This window comes from Humulus lupulus, chromosome 1 (genome assembly GCF_963169125.1).
Source record: "Humulus lupulus chromosome 1, drHumLupu1.1, whole genome shotgun sequence".
In the NCBI taxonomy this organism is placed as follows: domain Eukaryota; kingdom Viridiplantae; phylum Streptophyta; class Magnoliopsida; order Rosales; family Cannabaceae; genus Humulus; species Humulus lupulus.
Genome location: NC_084793.1, coordinates 81189566 through 81207499, shown reverse-complemented (window position 1 = coordinate 81207499; position 17934 = coordinate 81189566). Strand labels below are relative to the sequence as shown.

Below are 17934 nucleotides of genomic sequence, written 5' to 3'. Positions count from 1 at the left end.
GTGGTGGAGTCATTATTAGTCTCAACAACAATTCTAGACAAATGATCAACAACAACATTTTCAGAACCCTTTTTATCTCGTATCTCTAAATCAAATTCTTGTAAAAGCAAGATCCAACGAATTAAGTGAGATTTAGCATCTTTTTTCGACAAGAGATATTTCAATGCAGCATGATCATAATAGACAATTATTTTAGATCCTAACAAATAAGACCTAAATTTCTCCAACGCAAACACAACAGCAAGCAATTCTTTTTCAGTTGTAGAATAATTTAATTGAGCATCGTTCAAAGTTTTGCTAGCATAGTAGATTACGTGAGGTAACTTGTTAATTCTTTGTCCTAGAACAGCACCAATAGCATAATCAGAAGCATCACACATTATTTCAAAAGGAATATTCCAATCAGGAGGGCGAATAATAGGTGCACTAGTCAAAAGGGATTTCAATCTTTCAAAGGCAACATGGCAATCATTATCAAAGACAAAGGCATTTTCTTTTCCCAGCAAATGACATAATGGGCGTGAAATTTTGCTAAAGTCTTTTATGAATCTTCTATAAAAACTGGCATGGCCTAAGAATAATCTAATTTCTTTTATTGTTTTAGGTGGGGGAAGTTTTGAAATAAGGTCAACTTTTGCTTTATCAACTTCTATTCCCTCAGATGAGATTACATGACCTAAAACAATTCCCTTTTTAACCATAAACTGACATTTTTCCCAATTAAGAACTAAATTCTTTCCTTTGCAACGAATTAAAACAAGAGAAAGATGGTGCAAACAGTCATCAAAAGAATTTCCAAACACAGAAAAATCATCCATAAATACTTCAAGATTTCTTTCAACCATATAAGAAAATATTGCAATCATACATCTTTGAAAAGTTGCAGGAGCATTACAAAGACCAAAAGGCATGCGACGATATGCAAAGGTTCCAAAAGGGCAAGTGAAGGTAGTCTTTTCTTGATCTTCAGGGGCAATGGGGATTTGGTTATATCCCGAATATCCATCAAGAAAACAATAATATGCATGGCCAGCTAAACGTTCAAGCATGTGATCAATAAAGGGTAAAGGAAAGTGGTCTTTTCTAGTAACATTATTTAGCTTTCTATAGTCTATACACACTCTCCACCCCGTTTGTACTCGAGTATGGATTAATTCATTTTTCTCATTTTCAATAACTGTGATCCCAGACTTTTTAGGCACTACATGGACTGGACTAACCCATTGACTATCAGAAATAGGGTAGATGATACCTACATCTAACAATTTAAGTACTTCTTCCCTAACGACCTCTTTCATATTTGGATTTAACCTTCTTTGACATTCCCGAGAGGTTTTAGCATTTTCTTCTAGATGGATTCTATGCATGCATATGGATGGGCTAATTGCCTTGATGTCTCCAATAGTCCATACTATGACTTCCTTATGTTTTCTAAGGACATTTAACAATTTATCTTCTTGTTCTTTATCTAAAGCAGATGCTATGATAACAGGTAAGGTTTCAGACTCTCCTAGAAAAGCATATTTTAAATTTTCTGGCAAAGGTTTAAGGTCTAACTTTGGAGACTCGGAAATTGATTGAACATGATATAAGGGTGAAAAGGGTTCAACTTTGGTTTCATTTAAGGGTATATACTCTAACAAAGAATTCACATCGTCATTAAAATCATCAATATGCAAGTTCATACCAAAGTATTTTTCACAAAAATCAAGTAAGTCACTTCCATCATCTTCACGCATACTCTCTATCATGTTAACTCCATGCACTTCCTCACACTCAACAGATTTAGCAACATTAAAAACATTTAATTCAACAGTCATGTTTCCAAAAGATAATTTCAATACACCATTACGACAGTTGATAATTGCATTAGATGTAGCTAAAAATGGTCTACCTAGAATGATGGGTATTTGAGCATGAGCATTTTCAACAGGTTGAGTGTCAAGAACAATAAAGTCCACAGGGAAATAGAATTTATCCACTTTAATTAAAACATCTTCTACAATACCTCTAGGGATTTTCACTGAACGATCGGCTAATTGAAGTGTTATAGAAGTTGGTTTTAATTCTCCTAGACCAAGTTGCTTATACACAGAATAAGGCAGTAAATTCACACTAGCTCCTAAATCAAGTAAGGCTTTGTTAATAAAATGATCGCCAATGATGCATGAAATTGTTGGACAACCAGGATCTTTATATTTCACAAGGCTTTTATGTTGAATTATGGAGCTAACTTGTTCAGTTAAAAATGCCTTTTTTGGAACATTTATGTTTCTTTTAACAGTGCAAAGGTCTTTTAAAAATTTAGAATAGGCAGGAATTTGTTTAATGGCATCTAAGAAAGGAATGTTGATGCTTACTTGTTTGAAAACTTCTAAGATGTCACTATATTGGTTGCCTTTCTTGAGTGGAATTAATCTTTGTGGAAAATGAGCTTTTGGGATGGAATGAAGGATTTGAGAATCATCTTTTGAAAGGTCATTTGTGTTGGAACTTTGAGGTTGGATTTGGTCTTTTTCAACTTGAGGTATGTAATTGGGTTTGACAATTTGTTTTCTGGACCTAAGAGTTGAAATAGACTTAGCTTCTTCTTTGTGACTAGGAGCTCCGATTTCATATTGGCCTTTAGGATTTGGGATGGGTTGGCTAGGAAATCTTCCTTTTTCTCTCTCGGTTACAGTATTAGCAAGTTGACCAATTGTGTCTCGAGTTTGGCAATGGATTGAGACTGATTTTGTAAGATTTGTTGGGTGGATTGCATGAATTGTTGTAAGGTGTCTTCTAAGGAAGGTTTTCTTTGTGGAGGGTAAGGTTGACTTGGTTGGGCATGATTTGGATTTGGCATGTTGAATTGGTTTCCTTGATTCATTTGTGGTTGGTTTTGTCTCCATGAAAAAGTAGGATGGTTTCTCCAATTTGGATTGTATGTGTTGGAAAATGGGCTATCGAAAGAAGGTTTTCCATATGAATGTAAAGCATTAGCCTCTTCAGAAAATGTTTCAATAAAAGAAGGACATGATTGAGAATTATGACATGAACTAGCACATAAAGAACAAACATCTTTTTTAGGTTGCACATGAGAATTCATAGATTGACTTATTACTAAGGCTTCTACTTTTCTTGCTAATTTTTCAAATGATGTTCTTAAATCACCTTCTTCTTTTATTTCATATTTTCCTTCTCTTTTCGGTGAAGGGTTGGCTCTAGACCTAGGCTCAGAATAATTCCATTGTTGTGAATTAACAGACAATTCTTCAAGAGCGTCCCAAGCCTCTTGCCCTTGCAATTTTAAAAATTTTCCGGTATGCATAGATTGAATCATTTGTCGATTTGAAGGGGTTAAACCATCATAAAAATATTTTACAAGTCTCTATTTTTCAAAACCATGGTGGGGACATTTTAATAATAAATCTTTAAATCTTTCCCAACATTCATAAAATTCTTCGTTATCTTTTTGATAAAATTCGGAGATTTCTCTTCTTAAACTATCAATTTTGGACATGGGGAAAAATTTACCAAGAAATTTATTAAAAAGTTGATCCCAAGTAGTTTTGGTTCCAGTTGGAAGTGAGTTTAACCAAGCTTTGGCTCTATCTTTTAAAGAAAAAGGAAACAACCTAAGTTTGACCGACTCATCTGAAAATTTTTGAAAACGAAAGGTTGAGCAAATTTCCAAAAAGTCTTTTACATGCATGTATGGATCCTCTCTTTCTAAACCATACAATGATGGTAACAATTGAATGATTGATGGTTTAAGTTCAAAATGAGTGGCATTAGTAGTGGGCAAAACAATGCATGATGGAGCATTAGATGAAATGGGTGAAAAGTATTCAAGAAGAGTTTTTTCTTGCACAACATTAGGTTTTTGTTCCATTATGCTTAAACTTTCAAAAATACTTTCAATTTCACGTACAGACACTAATTTTTTCACCAAACGATTTTTTGAATTACGATGCCAATGATGCATACAATGTCACAAATTTCACCAAGTAACACAAACAATCACAAGAAAACAAATTTCTGATGTGGAAGATCAGTTAGAACCGCAACCACAGAGCATACTTATAACAAGAAGAAATTATAATATTTATATATATTTTTGTTATGATTTTTATGATTTTTTTTTTTGTTTAACTTGTTCTCAGGCCTATTTGATTCCACTTACTCACAACTTAATAACAACTCCCCGAGGTTAATTAATAAGCGTGGATGGGAACTTTGCCAAATTTCCTTTACGCAAAAATTGCTTATGTTGAAAGAACAAGCTTTGTTTTTTTAATTTTTTTTTTTCAAGTATTTTCTCAAACAATAAAATTACAACTAACTAAATGCGATAATTAAGAAAAAAAAAATTGACAATAGCAATAGTAAATAGTTATATAAAAATTAGGAGGCACTAATGCCATCAACTAAATGATCAACAAAAAATAAAAATTAGGAGGCACTAATGCCATCAACCAACACTAATAATAATAATGATAATAATAATAAAACTTAGGAGGCACTAATGCCATCAACTAAGATAATAAACAAAAAATAAATAAAAGCTAGGAGGCACTAATGTCATCACTAGAGGAGATAGATTGTTCAAGTATGTAGGAGGCAAAAATTGCACTCAACTATCAAGGATTAGGAGGCACAAATGCACTCAACTAAAAAAACATAAAAAGTAAAAAAGAAAAAGGATTAGGAGGCACAAATGCACTCAACTAATAAGAACGTAGGAGGCACTAAATGCCATCAACTACCAAGAAATATATATAATATAATATATAACAACATAAATAAATATGTGTATAACTTTATTTTTTTCTTTTTTGATTTTTACTCTTTTTTTTCGATTTTGTTTTTATAGATATATATATTTTTTTTACTTTACTTTTTTTTTTTTTGAGATGATAGTGCAAATAAAAATAAAATAACTAGTAGAAGAATGTTACTTACCTTGTAGAAATATCGTTTCTTTCTTGCAACTCCCCGGCAACGGCGTCAAAAACTTGTTGATCCCAAAAGAGGGTGTCTTAATATTTAAACTCGCAAGTGCACGAATCGTTTCGGAATATAATGTTCATGTAAGTACGAGGTCGAACCCATGGGAGTTGACTAACATCAAAAGAAACTATTTCAAACAAAGCAAGAAGATCCTAACCTAGTTCCAAATATTTGATGAGATTTTGTTTTAGAAAAATAAAAGACAAGTAATAAAAAGATTTAAGATTAAATAGAAAAATTGTTTTCAAATGAGATATGTAAAATAAGATTATTAAGATATTAGAATCCACAAAATGCAAGTTCAATAGTATTTATGAGTATATTGATTCCCAAGTTTAGATATAGTTTAAATAAATCACACTATATTTTTTCAAAATATATTCTCTATTCAAGCACAAGTTACTTTAAAAAAATGTATGATTTTTCTTCACTTATATAAGATATAATTTCTAAGCATTAGTTGTGTTACAACCTAATGAAACTACAAAAAATCAAAGAGATTATGTTTAGGCAAAATATGATACTTATGCTCTAAGAATTAGATGTGAACAATTTAATGAAAAACATTTAATCAAAGAATATCATATTTTTGCATAATGAAGAACTAAGTGTAGTATGCTTTAACAATCAATAATAAATGAAAAATGCATATCTTTGATAGAAAAATCCATAAATAATGTTGTACAAATGGGAAATCAACATACAACAAAAAAAAATACTATCTAGTTACATTTTGCTTCATCATCATCTTAATAACCTTTGAAAAAGATTAGAAGCTCATAACTAGATTGAAATAAAAATTACAAAATAACATACTTGACATGCTCTTCAAAAGATGAAAATGGTAGAGAAAATAGTGAAAAGAAGAGAGAAAAATATGAATTGTGGAAGAGGTTGAAAAGATGAAGAAGAGCCCCCCAAATGGTCTTACAAGACTCTATTTATAGGCAAAATATGGAGATTAAATTAATCAAATTAAAATAAATAAATTGATTAATTTAATAGTGTTGGGAAGTGGTAGGATAAATAGAGTAAGTGTAAGAGTATTGGAAATATGAAATGTTTTGTTGGGTAAAAGATTAGTGAAAAGCTAGGGTAAAAAAATAAATTAGGAATGTTTATTTAGGTAAGAAAAATAGGGAAGAGTGAATTGATATTTGAGTGAAAGGAAAAAATATTGGGAAGAAAAATGTGACTTTTTGGTCTTTTTGGTGGCTGTTTGGTGCTGAAGGAGTGCTGGGTTGTGGGTGAAGTTGGGCCCGAATGCTGGAGAAGCTGCTGGACGCTTGGGCCTGGTGGAGAGGCAGGCGTGGGCCTTGCTGCTGAGGAGGAATGCTGGGCCGGAATTGCTGGAGTGATTCGGCATGTATGTGTCTTTTGCATATGTATAATTTTGTTTGTTGTGGGAAGGCAGCTGGTGAAGTGACGAGGTTGGCAAATTTGCTGAAGAGGAGAGGCTTGGGGTCAACGTGGGAAGGCAGGGGCTGCTGGAAGCTTGGCTGAAGGAAGCAACCGGGCCTTGGGCCTGGCTGGGCAGACGGGCCCAGAAGCTGCTTTGTGGAACAGGCCCGTTGGTGGCAAGCTGCTGGAGGCGTGATGGGCAGGGCGTGAGCTTCGGCTGAGTAGTTGAGCTTGGGACAGCTGGTGGCATTGGTACTTTGGAGCAGCAGCTGGCTTGGGAAAGGACGTTGATGGCCACGGCTGGAGGCAGCAAGGAGAGACCGAAAATGGGCCTGGGCTGAGGCATTGGCCCATTTGAAAAATGCCAAATTTTTTTGTTATTTTCTTTCAAACTACCACCTTTTTTTTTATTTTATTTCCTTGCTTTTCAAGAGCCACAAATGAAATAATTTTCCTACAAAATAAATTATAAACTAAATTAAAATTAAATATTTTCATTAATAAAATATACCATATAATTCTCATGAAAATATTAATTAAAATTTAATTTACATAACATTTAATTTCAATAAAATCATATTTTTAGCATTCAAACTAACAATACTAATTTTAACTAATTCAATTACAATATAACACAATAAAATATCTATAAAAATATATAAAAATCTAATAATTACAATAAGACTAATAAATGCAAGATTACTTAAAAACTTAATAAATCAATTAAGAACTCAAGAACTAAGCAACAATTAACACATAAAAAGTGGTAAAATAACTCTATTTTGTAGAGTTATCATATACACAGGGTGCAGTTTTCTTACCTCAGATTCGAGCTAGAACCAATATAAGAACGACCCTTGAGAACGACCAATCTTTAAGCCCTTAGCGGTCACCTAATCATAACCAAATATGGGACACCATCAATAAAATGATCAACATAGGTTACCAAACCAAAATCTAGCCTCCGGGACATAACCCACACTAATCTAAGTAGTAGGAACACTCTCGAGGCCTATAGCTAAGTTCTCGGGGTCAAAACGAGCAAACGGGGCGAAAACAGGGCAAGGGCTGCGGCCCTGGCACCTTGGGCCACGGCCCCCAGAATTTCCTGAAGCAAGGGCCACGGTGCCCTTCATCAAGGGTCGCGGCGCCCAGCAGGTTCACTTCCTCCACCTGCTTCTTCATGCAAGGGCCGCGGCACCCCAAGAACAGGGTCGCGACCCCCAACCCTAGGCCATTCCCAAACTCGAGTTTAACACTACAAAGCCTCAAAAATCATACCCAAACATATCCCAATCATCAAAACAAAGTTCCCAAGCTTCCCAAAGCTCCATAACCCTCAAAACCCAAGGTTCAAACCAACTAAAAACTCAACAATTCACAAAGTCCAATTCTAAGCTTAAAAACTTTAGAAACTCAAAACTTCAAACTTAGATTACATTTGATTGGGTTGTTTTCCGCCAAATCCTTCGGTTAAGAAGCTTCTAATCTTTCCTAGGATCGCTATGCCTCGACCCTCGCTTGATTCCGACTCCTAGAACTCGAAATTCCTTTAAGAAAGCTTCGAATGGTAAAATAGGCTATCAGGAAGGGAGAAAGAGATTTTCTAACGTACGTTCTTATCTGACAAGCTACTTCAAGCTTAAGTAACCTCAAATAAAACCTAAGGCTCGGGGTCCCGAAAACACCCCCGGGGACATTATAATCAAAACTTCCAGAATTCCATCCTGATCTCAAATACTCCCAATTTATCATCAAATAAACATTTCTATTACCCAAAACTTGACCCCGTTATGACAAAACCGCTAACTCATAATCTAGGATCGTCTCATGCCGAATAACTCGAATATATCTCCATAATAATAAGATCTCATTCACAAATTAAATATATGCACCCAATTTACAAATATGCCCTCACCAGGCCAAATTACCAAAATGCCCTTATCATTATAAATACACTCATATGCATGCATTTATCATCATATAATAATATAATTCACATTAACACGCATATGATCATTTAATGCCATGATAAATCAATCATTTAATGCATATGATCATATAATAATATAATTCACATTACAATCCTTGTGTTGGAGAGCTTAGGTGACGATGTGTACATATGCGGCTGCTCGACCACAACAGCTGAGGGTTTAAAGAGGAACTAAGGTTAAACCCTATTTTGCCTCTTAGGTCGGCTGGTTGTAAATCTTTTATTGTAATTAACCTTTAAAATATATTTTGGGATCCCAATGTATATAGTAAATGTTTTAGTGAAACGTTGTATCTTTGACCAAAAATTTTAACCCTACATTGTTAATCACATTTAGTTGCACGATTATGCCCGAATGACTCATTTAGCGAGTTTAGCACTGTTCAAAATGCACAGTGTAACAGTCCCTGGGTAGTAGGGCATTACAACTTGGTATCAGAGTGAGTCAAGGTTAAGGTTTCTATAGACAAGTTGGGCATGTACACTCGTCACTAAAGACAAGCTTCACTCTGGGTATGGTAACTATTTATGTAGTTATGTGCTTAACTGCTTAAATATAATGTAAATGCTTTACCTGCACATCTTATTAGGGAGCATGAGATTCTGTTAGGGCTTAGCTCTTGATTATATGATTACCTGCTTAGTGAATATATAAATATGTTATTTGCATGCTGGAGTTGAAAGCATGGTATGTATATTGGAAGAGCAGGGGTTATGAATTGATGCTGGAGTTGAATGTTATGGGTGTTTTTAGCATTGCAATGGGTTGTCAATGTGGTGTGATAATATTGTTCCCGAGGGGAAGGCTTTTGAATATGCTCATCATGTTTAATAGGTCAAGTTATTGACTACAGATTCAATCAGAAGGTATGTATCCAAGACAATTAATGAGGCCTGGTAGTGGCTATACCGAGGCTGGGAATTACATCCAGGGCCTGAGTTCTTCACCTACTCCTTAGAATTGGCAGGAGGTGTTTACAGATATGCAATTAAGATTGCAGAGGCAAGAGGAAGAGATTAAGTGTTTGAAACAGCAGCAGGTTCTGTTAGGGAACACCTCTTCCTTTGCTATGCCAGGAGAGGCATCAGTATTGGCTCAGCCTAGGGTTGAGAATAGGTGGGAATTTCTTTGTGGAAGATTCCAGGAATATTACCTTCTAGTCTATGAGAGAGGCCTAGATCCATTCAGAGCTGAGCAATGGATGGGCATGATCTGTAACGACCCAAATTTACTAATAAGGCTTAAGGGCCTTGATTAGTGTGCCAGGAGGGCATAACTGGATTATATGTGATTTAAACTATTAAAAGAATGTTATATGACTATTTTGATATCTGTGATGCATGACTATGTGTATTAGTATGCACATAGGGCCTGATTAGGTTAGAAGGGCATATTTGTAATTTTGGCCCATTGAGGGCATAAATGTAAATAACTGTGATAAATTGTTGAGACCACATTATTATGTGGATATATTTGTAACTTGTGACTCAAGGCGATCCTAGTGAGCGGTTTAGCAAAAAAGTCACGGCGGAGATTTACACCCGGCTCAGGGCGAGCCTGGGGGTATTTCTGGGAATTTAGGAAATATATTGGAGTCTATTTTGATATTGAGGAATATAATTGGTGATTGGTTAGGTGTCGGGAAGTAAGCGGTAAATATTAGAGACATTTGAGGAATTAGCGGGAATTGTGTGTAATGACTAAAATGCCCTTAGGAGGTTTAAAAGCTTAGTTTTAAATTGGAGGGCAAATTGGTCATTTGAGTTATAAGCAGGGATAAGTATTATAATTCTTTATGCCTTAGTGGAATGTGTAGAAAGTGGTAGAAGTCTGAAGGGAAAAGAAAAGAAGGAGAAAAGGAAAAAAAAAAAAAACAGGGCATTACTTCTTTATGCGGTTTGGGATTTCTTCTTCAATCCTTGGGATCTTTTGGAGCTGTGACTCAGAGAGAGTTTGGGCAGGAGCTTGAAGCTAAGGTCCTTAGTTTGGCTTAAGGAGTTAGCAAGGGTAGTTCATCCATTTGAGGTAAGTTTCTAGGTTCCTCTCTTGTGTTCTTGGTTTTGGCTAAGATGGTTTCTAAACTAAGTTTCTGTGGGAATTCTAGGGAATTAAGCCTAAGATTTTGAGGAGGTGAAGGCTAAGGAAGTGTGGAGGATAACCTAGGCGGAATTCATCCATCAAAGGTAAGAAATTCTAGCTTAAAATTTGTGACTTATGTTGTTCTGGTTGAGTTTTTGAGCTCTAAGTTTAGCCATGGTGAATTATGTATTTTGGGGTGCATGTGAGTGAATTTGATATGGTTAGGTCATTTGGGGTGAGTTGGAGATGTTGGTAGGCTTGTTTTGATGTTTTTTTTAGGTTTGGTTGAGTTTTGGAAAGGTTTGGCTCGGGGAAATTCGAAGGAGGAAAATCTGTGTTGGGTTGTGTTTTGACTAGCGCTGTAGCGCTATTCATTGGGCGCTACAACGCTAGGCCCTGAGGTTCCAGAGCTTGTTGGCTCTGCTTGTAGCGCTATAGCACTCTCCTTATGGCGTTGTAGCACTACACTGTTACCAGAAGGAGATTTTTGGGTTATTTCTTAGGGTTTTTGGCCGGGGGCTCGGGGTTTGATTCCACCACCTCGTTTGGTGAAATTAGGGCTTCTCGAGGGCTCGAGATTGGTCCCGAGGCTAGGTTTTGGAATTGAAGTTTGGAGTTGGTTCTAACTTGTAATCATGACTAGGTGTACGCTAGGGCTCATGCAGGATCGTGCTTGAGGGTTGAATTGAACAAAGCTATCGGAATCTAAAGGTAAGAATACTGCACCCGGTTATGTGATTATGTGGGGACTAAGAGCTCCCTATATCTGTATGATGTCATAGATGGTATTATGCCATTGGACATGTGATAATTGGCCTAAGAGTGCCGTAAATAATAATTGCGCACAGGGAGCAGCTCAGCCACTGGTAGCTGAAGACAGCTTAATATTCACTGAGCTCGGTTTAAGCAGGCCGGAGTCAGTGGGATAAATAGAGGGTGCGGCCTAAGGGCGTTGACCCTGTTTATCATATGTGAATTGATTATTGATATAAAATGATGTACTTGGTATGTTGAATACTTGATTAACGTGAATATTTGGAATGTTGAGTATATGTTTATATTGCATGAGTTATCTGGTTGTTTGCTTGATGATTATGCTCTGGTATTGTGTTTTCTTACTGGGCCTTGGCTCACGGGTGCTACGTGGTGCAGGTAAAGGCAAGGGCAAATTGGACAAGTTCTAAGATGGAGAGCTTTGGGGATGAATGTATATAGTCAGCTGATCGGCCACCACAGCCGAGGAGTGGTACAGGACGAAAAAAAGCCTAATTGTCTATTTTGCCTTAGAGTGGCTAGTAGCTGTATTTTAATCCTGAAATTTTGTAAATTTTCTTTTAACTTTACAACTTCTGGGATCCCATGTAAAGAAAATGTTTGATTATAAGAAATGAAGCTTTTGAGACCAAAATCTGTTAACCCTAGTTCAGTTTTAGTTACTGTAACACGTTTCCAACTAAATGGCTTGATTAACAAGTCTCGCACATTTGTAAACACACAGTGTAACGGTCTTGGCTATACAGGGCGTTACATGATCAATTCCATCCTTGAAAGCATGGGGGGGGTGGGTCATGATAGGGTTCTTCTTAAATTTAATTAATAAATTTCTCGATGATATGTATTGTGGGATGATGCCTAGGCATGGAAGGAAGTAGTGTCCCAGACACGAGACAAAATTGTGATGGACTGGAAATAATTTAGGCAGCTGTTTAATGAAATATATTACTGTGATGCAGCCAAGACTACTAAGACAATTGAGTTTCTGAACCTGGTTCAGGGAAATGCAACAGTAACAAAGTATGTTAGCAGATTCGATGGGTTGGCCAAGTTTGCTTTTGATATGGTACCCACGGATGTAGCTCGGAAGGAAAAGTTTATCCAGGGATTGAACCCCAGAATAGCTAAGGGCATTAGAGTTGCCCTAGTGCATGAAAGATCTACCTACACTTAGGTGGTAGGGAAGACTCTTGCTGTTGAGAGCACATGAAATCAGATTATGAAGGAGAGTGCTGGAGAGCGCCTTGAGCCCAACCGACTAGCAGTGTAGCTGAAAAAGATTTTTGAAATTAAGGAGAAGAGAGAATGTAAGAAACTTTAGAAAATGGAAATAAAGAAAGAAAGTGTGGAAAACACAGTGGAAAGAGAGAGATATGTGCAAAAGATAAAATGTTAGGGCATCTCCAATGAGACTATCTTTATCTTCAAAACCACTTTTCCTTCATTTTTAACCAAAAATTCATCTCCAACGAAGCTTCAACTTCATTTTTATAATGAAGGAAAACACTATCTGCCTTCAATAATGATATTCATTTAAAGTCAAAATTAAATGTCTAAATTAGCCTTGATAATTTTCTTTAAATACAAATATATCCTCATACATAATATTATAAATTTTGATTATTTATTTTTGTTATTTTAATTAAATTTCATTTATAAAATTTAATTTTATGTTATACTAATAATTAAAATAAAAAAAAATACACAACACAAAAATTAATAATAAAAATAAAAAACCAATAACATTATCAAATATAAAATTACAAAATTTAAATTACTAAATTAAATCAACAACAATTAAATAAAACCAACAACAATAATAGAAAAACAACAATTGTTACTAACATTTATTGATAATTAAAAAAAATAAAAGTAGAATATTGATGATCAATATTTATTTATTTATTAATAAAATTATTTATTGATGATTAAAAAGAACAAAAGTAGAATATTCTTTTTTAAAGTAAAATTTAAAGTAGTGAAAAATATGATAAAATGAATATAAAGTTGATTTAAAATGAAGTTGTGATTAGAGATGACTTTATAATATTTATATACATGACATGTATGAAATTATAAAAGTGTAATTTAAATAAGCAAATATATTTTTGTAATTTAGTTAGAAAAAAATGTTGCTAGATATAATTTTTTTTTTGTATTAATCTTATTCTTTCATTTAAATTATAGGGGAATTGTCTAGTGCACCCCTAAAAAGGGGTACACTGGTGCATCCCCTGATATTTTAGGCTCGAGAAGTATTTTCAGCGAATTTCTTTTTTGTGACTATGTACATTGTAGTTATTTAGAACTTCCTGTAAATTTTTAGAAAACTCTGAATAATTTACAGTATTGAAAACTATGTTCAAAACAAGTTGTTGCATGCGTGACTATTTTTTTTATACACGTGGAATGTAATATCTTTTTTAACCTTATTTTCCACTCTAAATCATTCGAAATTTTCTAAACATTTTCAGGATGCTCTAAATAACTACAATGTACAAACTCATAAAAAAAAGGTTTATACATTTTTGAACCTTGTGTTTTGTCTCATTACCTGTTTGGACTCTGTGTTTTGACAAATTATTTTTTAGACCTTATGTTTTGTAAAATTGTTAAAATAGAATCTTAAACTCAATTTTGATGAAAAAAAATTGAATATAACAACACAGTTTTTAAGCAGAATGATTTTATTTTTGTTCTGAATTGTTAGTTTGGTAAATTATTTGAAATTTTAATTGAGAAAACATTAACTAAAATCAGGTTTAGGGTTCTATTTTAACCATTTTATAAAACATAGGGTCTAAACAATAATTTGTCAAAATATAGGGTCCAAATAGATAATGAAAAAAAACACAAATTCAAAAAATGTATAAACCCAAAAAAAAAAATTGGCCAAAATTACTAACCAAGCCAAAAAAAAAAAGTGCACCCCACAATTTGCCTAAATTATATAATATTATTAACCAAAAAGTATTTCTTGAACTTGCGTGTAAATCAGAATGGTTCCACCGTGCTTACTGCTTACGCTTATCGAAGATCTTTTAGCCTATCTTTATGAAACGACACCGTTTCAGTCCACCCTTGAGCTTTATAATATAAATTTATTTCTTTCTCTTTGTTTTTCCTAGAAGAATGAGAATCAGACGATGGGTAGCGTCTAGTGGCTTCTCGACACACACTCTCTCTCTCTCTCTATATATATATATATATTTACGACTCTCTTTCCTGATGTAGTTGACAACTGGAGAAATCACACAAAAGGAAAAAAAAAGGTCTAAGCAGAAGAAAAAGGTCCAGCAATGGCTACCGCTGAGAAACCAGTCATGGTGGTTGGAATTGACGAGAGTGAACACAGCTCTTATGCTCTGCAGTGGACTTTAGACCGCTTCTTTGCCGCCTTTGCTCCCAACTTTCCGTTTAAGCTCATTCTTGTCCACGCTAAGCCTACTCCAACCTCCGCTGTCGGTCTCGCTGGCCCTGGTAACGTCGCTTTATTCTTGTTTATAACTCATTTCTGAATTGTCTATATGTTTTGTTTGTGTGATTTTGATATTGATTTATTGACTGATCATGGCGAATATTAGGCGTGGCAGAGGTCTTGCCGTTTGTGGATAGTGATTTGAGGAGGATCGCTGCGCGAGTCATTGAGAAAGCTAAGGAAGTTTGTGCCAGTAAAGGGGTATGGATTTTGTGATCAAAAGCTGATTAATAGTAGTTCGCAATGATTATTAGGCTAGATTAAGATCGACTTAGCAGGTTCTGTGATTGATTTTGAATTAATTGCATTTATAATAGGAATTTGATAAATTTATTTTATGTCATGATGATTAGGTCAGTTTTGATTGCTCCTATTAGTGTTTATCTGATACAGATTATGAAGTAATCATGGCTATAATTGATGTTTCGGTAAACCTACTTTGTGTCATGCTGCCTAAAATTACTTCACATTATTATTCGATCGAAGATTGCAGAATTATTTACACAGTCCTCTGGAATCCTTTAACGCCCTGTTTGTAACCTGGATTTTAGGAGGGAAATAAATAAAATTAAATGGTGTTATCTTTTGTTTGGACTCAAATGGAAAATTAGAGAATTTTATAAATAGATTAGAAAGAGCTTCAGAGGAAAATTCTACTGAACTGAAGGTAAGGATTCTGTACTTGATTAGATTTGAGTTGGTTTATGCTGAAAGTGCATCCTTACGGCATTGCATTGGATTATGGGGGTTTTTGTATTCATGAACTTATAGTTAATTCAGGGTATTTGTGTGTTATTCTACGTTCTTTGTAGGTGAATGACGTTTTGGTGGAGGTTATGGAAGGAGATGCCCGGAATGTCCTTTGTGAGACTGTAGAGAAACATCATGCGTCTGTTTTGGTTGTGGGCAGCCATGGCTATGGAGCAATAAAGAGGTAATTTACCAATACTATATGGTTAATCGAGTGTGTTCATTCACTTTTTTTTGGCTCTAGGACTAATATAGTCTATGTTATCATGTTGACCAGTGAGAACCACATTAACAAGAATTTTCTTTTGTTTTTTCAATTGTGAAAAGCGTTTTCATTGTAGTTTTTGGCTGTTAAAAGACTACTGTCTGCTGCTGCTTTTAGTTTAGTTTGGAAATTGGAAATTGATATGGTTTTCTCATATTGACCATGAGATTTTGATTACTGCAGGGCTGTTTTGGGCAGCGTCAGTGACTATTGCGCTCACCATGCTCACTGCTCTGTGATGATTGTGAAGAAGCCTAAAATCAAGCATTAAGAGCTTCACTATGCAAATGACCACTTTAATCTCCAACTGAGTTATGAAGTGAAACGACAATAAATTTGTATATCACAATTTAAAACGTTCCTTTAAGTTTTCTTGTGTGTTTTTCTTAGGAAGCTTTGCTTATTGCTTGTCAGTTCCAGAAAATGGGCTTGTATTTCGAAAGACCGAAGATGCTTCTTGTATATAAAATAATCCATCTTTGTTTAGAGAAAATTTTGAAAGGTTGAACTTAACAATAGATTTCTTGAAAATTTGTCGAGAAATCCAACTAACTCACCCTTATACGGGATACTTAGGCTAGGGAAAATTCGATGAAAAGACCAAAAGGGTTGAAGCCGATTTTTTAGGCTTGGATTTGATTCAGTCAAGTGAGTGCCTGTTGTTTCTTAATTAAAAGTTACACCATATAAAATTCGATTTTCATTTCTTAGATTATTCTTTGTCTAAAGTTCCATCCTTTAATGTAATTTTTTTCTTCGGGTTTGGCTGGAAAATGGGTGTTTAAAAGGGGAAGTCAAGACTTTTTGTATTTTTCCTGATTTTTTTTAAAACAACTGAGTATTTTATACATATATATATATATACTAGGTATAAAATACGTGCAATGCACGTTATATTTCGGTGAAGCAAAATATAGAACATGATGCCTCCATTTGGTGCCTTGTTATGTGCACGTACAAGGCACGTGCTATAACATTATAAAATCATCATCATTATAAAATTATCATAATCATATATAAAATCCAACGAAATCTTTAATAATTTTGGGCACGATCGAAATTCTACTGCTGTTTGACAATATCATAAGTCGTCTGAAATCGTTCATTGGGACGTACTTTCTCCATGTCAGTGAAGAATTGAATCAGGTCATTCTTCAATGGATTTTCATTGCTAAACACCCCTGCCACCTTCTGTGTTATATATAACACATATAATTAATTATTATCTTGTTAAAAATATATAAACAATTAAATAAAAACAAGAAATGGTGGCGATGATTGTTTTACCATCTTAGTTATCGAAAAGTCGATTTCAGTGTGGAACCTATCCCAGACCTGAAAAGTAAAAGAAAAAAAAACATCAACACTTAAAAATTAAAAAATCAAATAATCAAATAATTTTTCTTTTTCTTTTTCTTTTAAGATAATTGGAACATATATATATATATACCCTGTCAGAGAATTGGGTTTTACAAATATCAATCAATGAATGATTTTCTAGATGTAAATGCGCTGCAACTTTCTCCACACGAGCAAATATTATCTGAAGATATCTTTTGTATTGTTCTAGCTCTGTCCATTGTATCACAATTTCAATCATGAACTCTTCGCCGTACATATCTTCCAATGAAGGAATCACCTACACCAACACACAAACTTAATAATATCATGTTTTTAATCAAGAATCTATATGATTTCATTTTTATTCTAGTTAAAAAAAAAACCTATGAATTAAGTCACGGAGCTTACATAGTTTGAAATCCTTTGTGTCAAAATGCTCTCATATTTATCATAAAACTCACGAATTACATAATGCCAAAAACCATGTATGTCTTTCGTACAGAAAACGTTGTAAACAGCTCTGTATAACATGGAAATGGGTAATATGTTAAAATATAATTAACGCAATCTATTATTAATATATGTTTAAACTTTGAAAATCAAAAGGGAATATTATATTTACATATATATATACTTACGTGTATGCATTCATTCTGTCCTCCATATTCCATTCGTCTCTAACATCTTCATCAAGTTTCATATGTATTTTATGAATCGATGCATTCACAACCACCATTGTATCTCTTATAATTTTCTTAACCACTTCTTCACGATTGTTTCTTCTAGTCTCTTCATCATCAGCAGTAGTAATTATCAACAACTTTGCCATACTTCTTGATTTTGATGAATTGAGTACTTCT

At 34.3% G+C, this 17934-nt stretch overlaps 1 protein-coding gene and 1 non-coding gene across 6 annotated transcripts; both read left to right on the top strand.

Annotated features, from left to right (window-relative positions):
* The first annotated feature begins 3380 nt into the window (after positions 1-3380).
* On the top strand, positions 3381-3487 carry LOC133813691 (small nucleolar RNA R71). The gene has a single exon (XR_009884696.1). It is a non-coding gene; the product is annotated as a small nucleolar RNA R71 (small nucleolar RNA).
* Positions 3488-14372: 10885 nt separating this feature from the next.
* On the top strand, positions 14373-16226 carry LOC133795078 (universal stress protein PHOS34-like). 5 transcript variants are annotated; one of them, XR_009875342.1, is made up of 4 exons: positions 14373-14720; positions 14825-14919; positions 15531-15744; positions 15917-16093. XR_009875342.1 is itself a non-coding variant. In XM_062232534.1 (4 exons), exons 1-4 carry the CDS (start codon positions 14540-14542, stop codon positions 16002-16004), a joined length of 477 nt encoding a protein of 158 aa, XP_062088518.1. In that variant the 5' UTR covers positions 14373-14539; the 3' UTR covers positions 16005-16226. The 5 variants fall into 5 exon arrangements, 4 of the variants coding, with proteins under 4 accessions (XP_062088518.1, XP_062088514.1, XP_062088532.1 ...); XM_062232534.1 differs by having other exon boundaries at positions 14834-14919; positions 15531-15652; positions 15917-16226; XM_062232530.1 differs by having other exon boundaries at positions 15531-15652; positions 15917-16226.
* The last annotated feature ends 1708 nt before the right edge of the window (positions 16227-17934 follow it).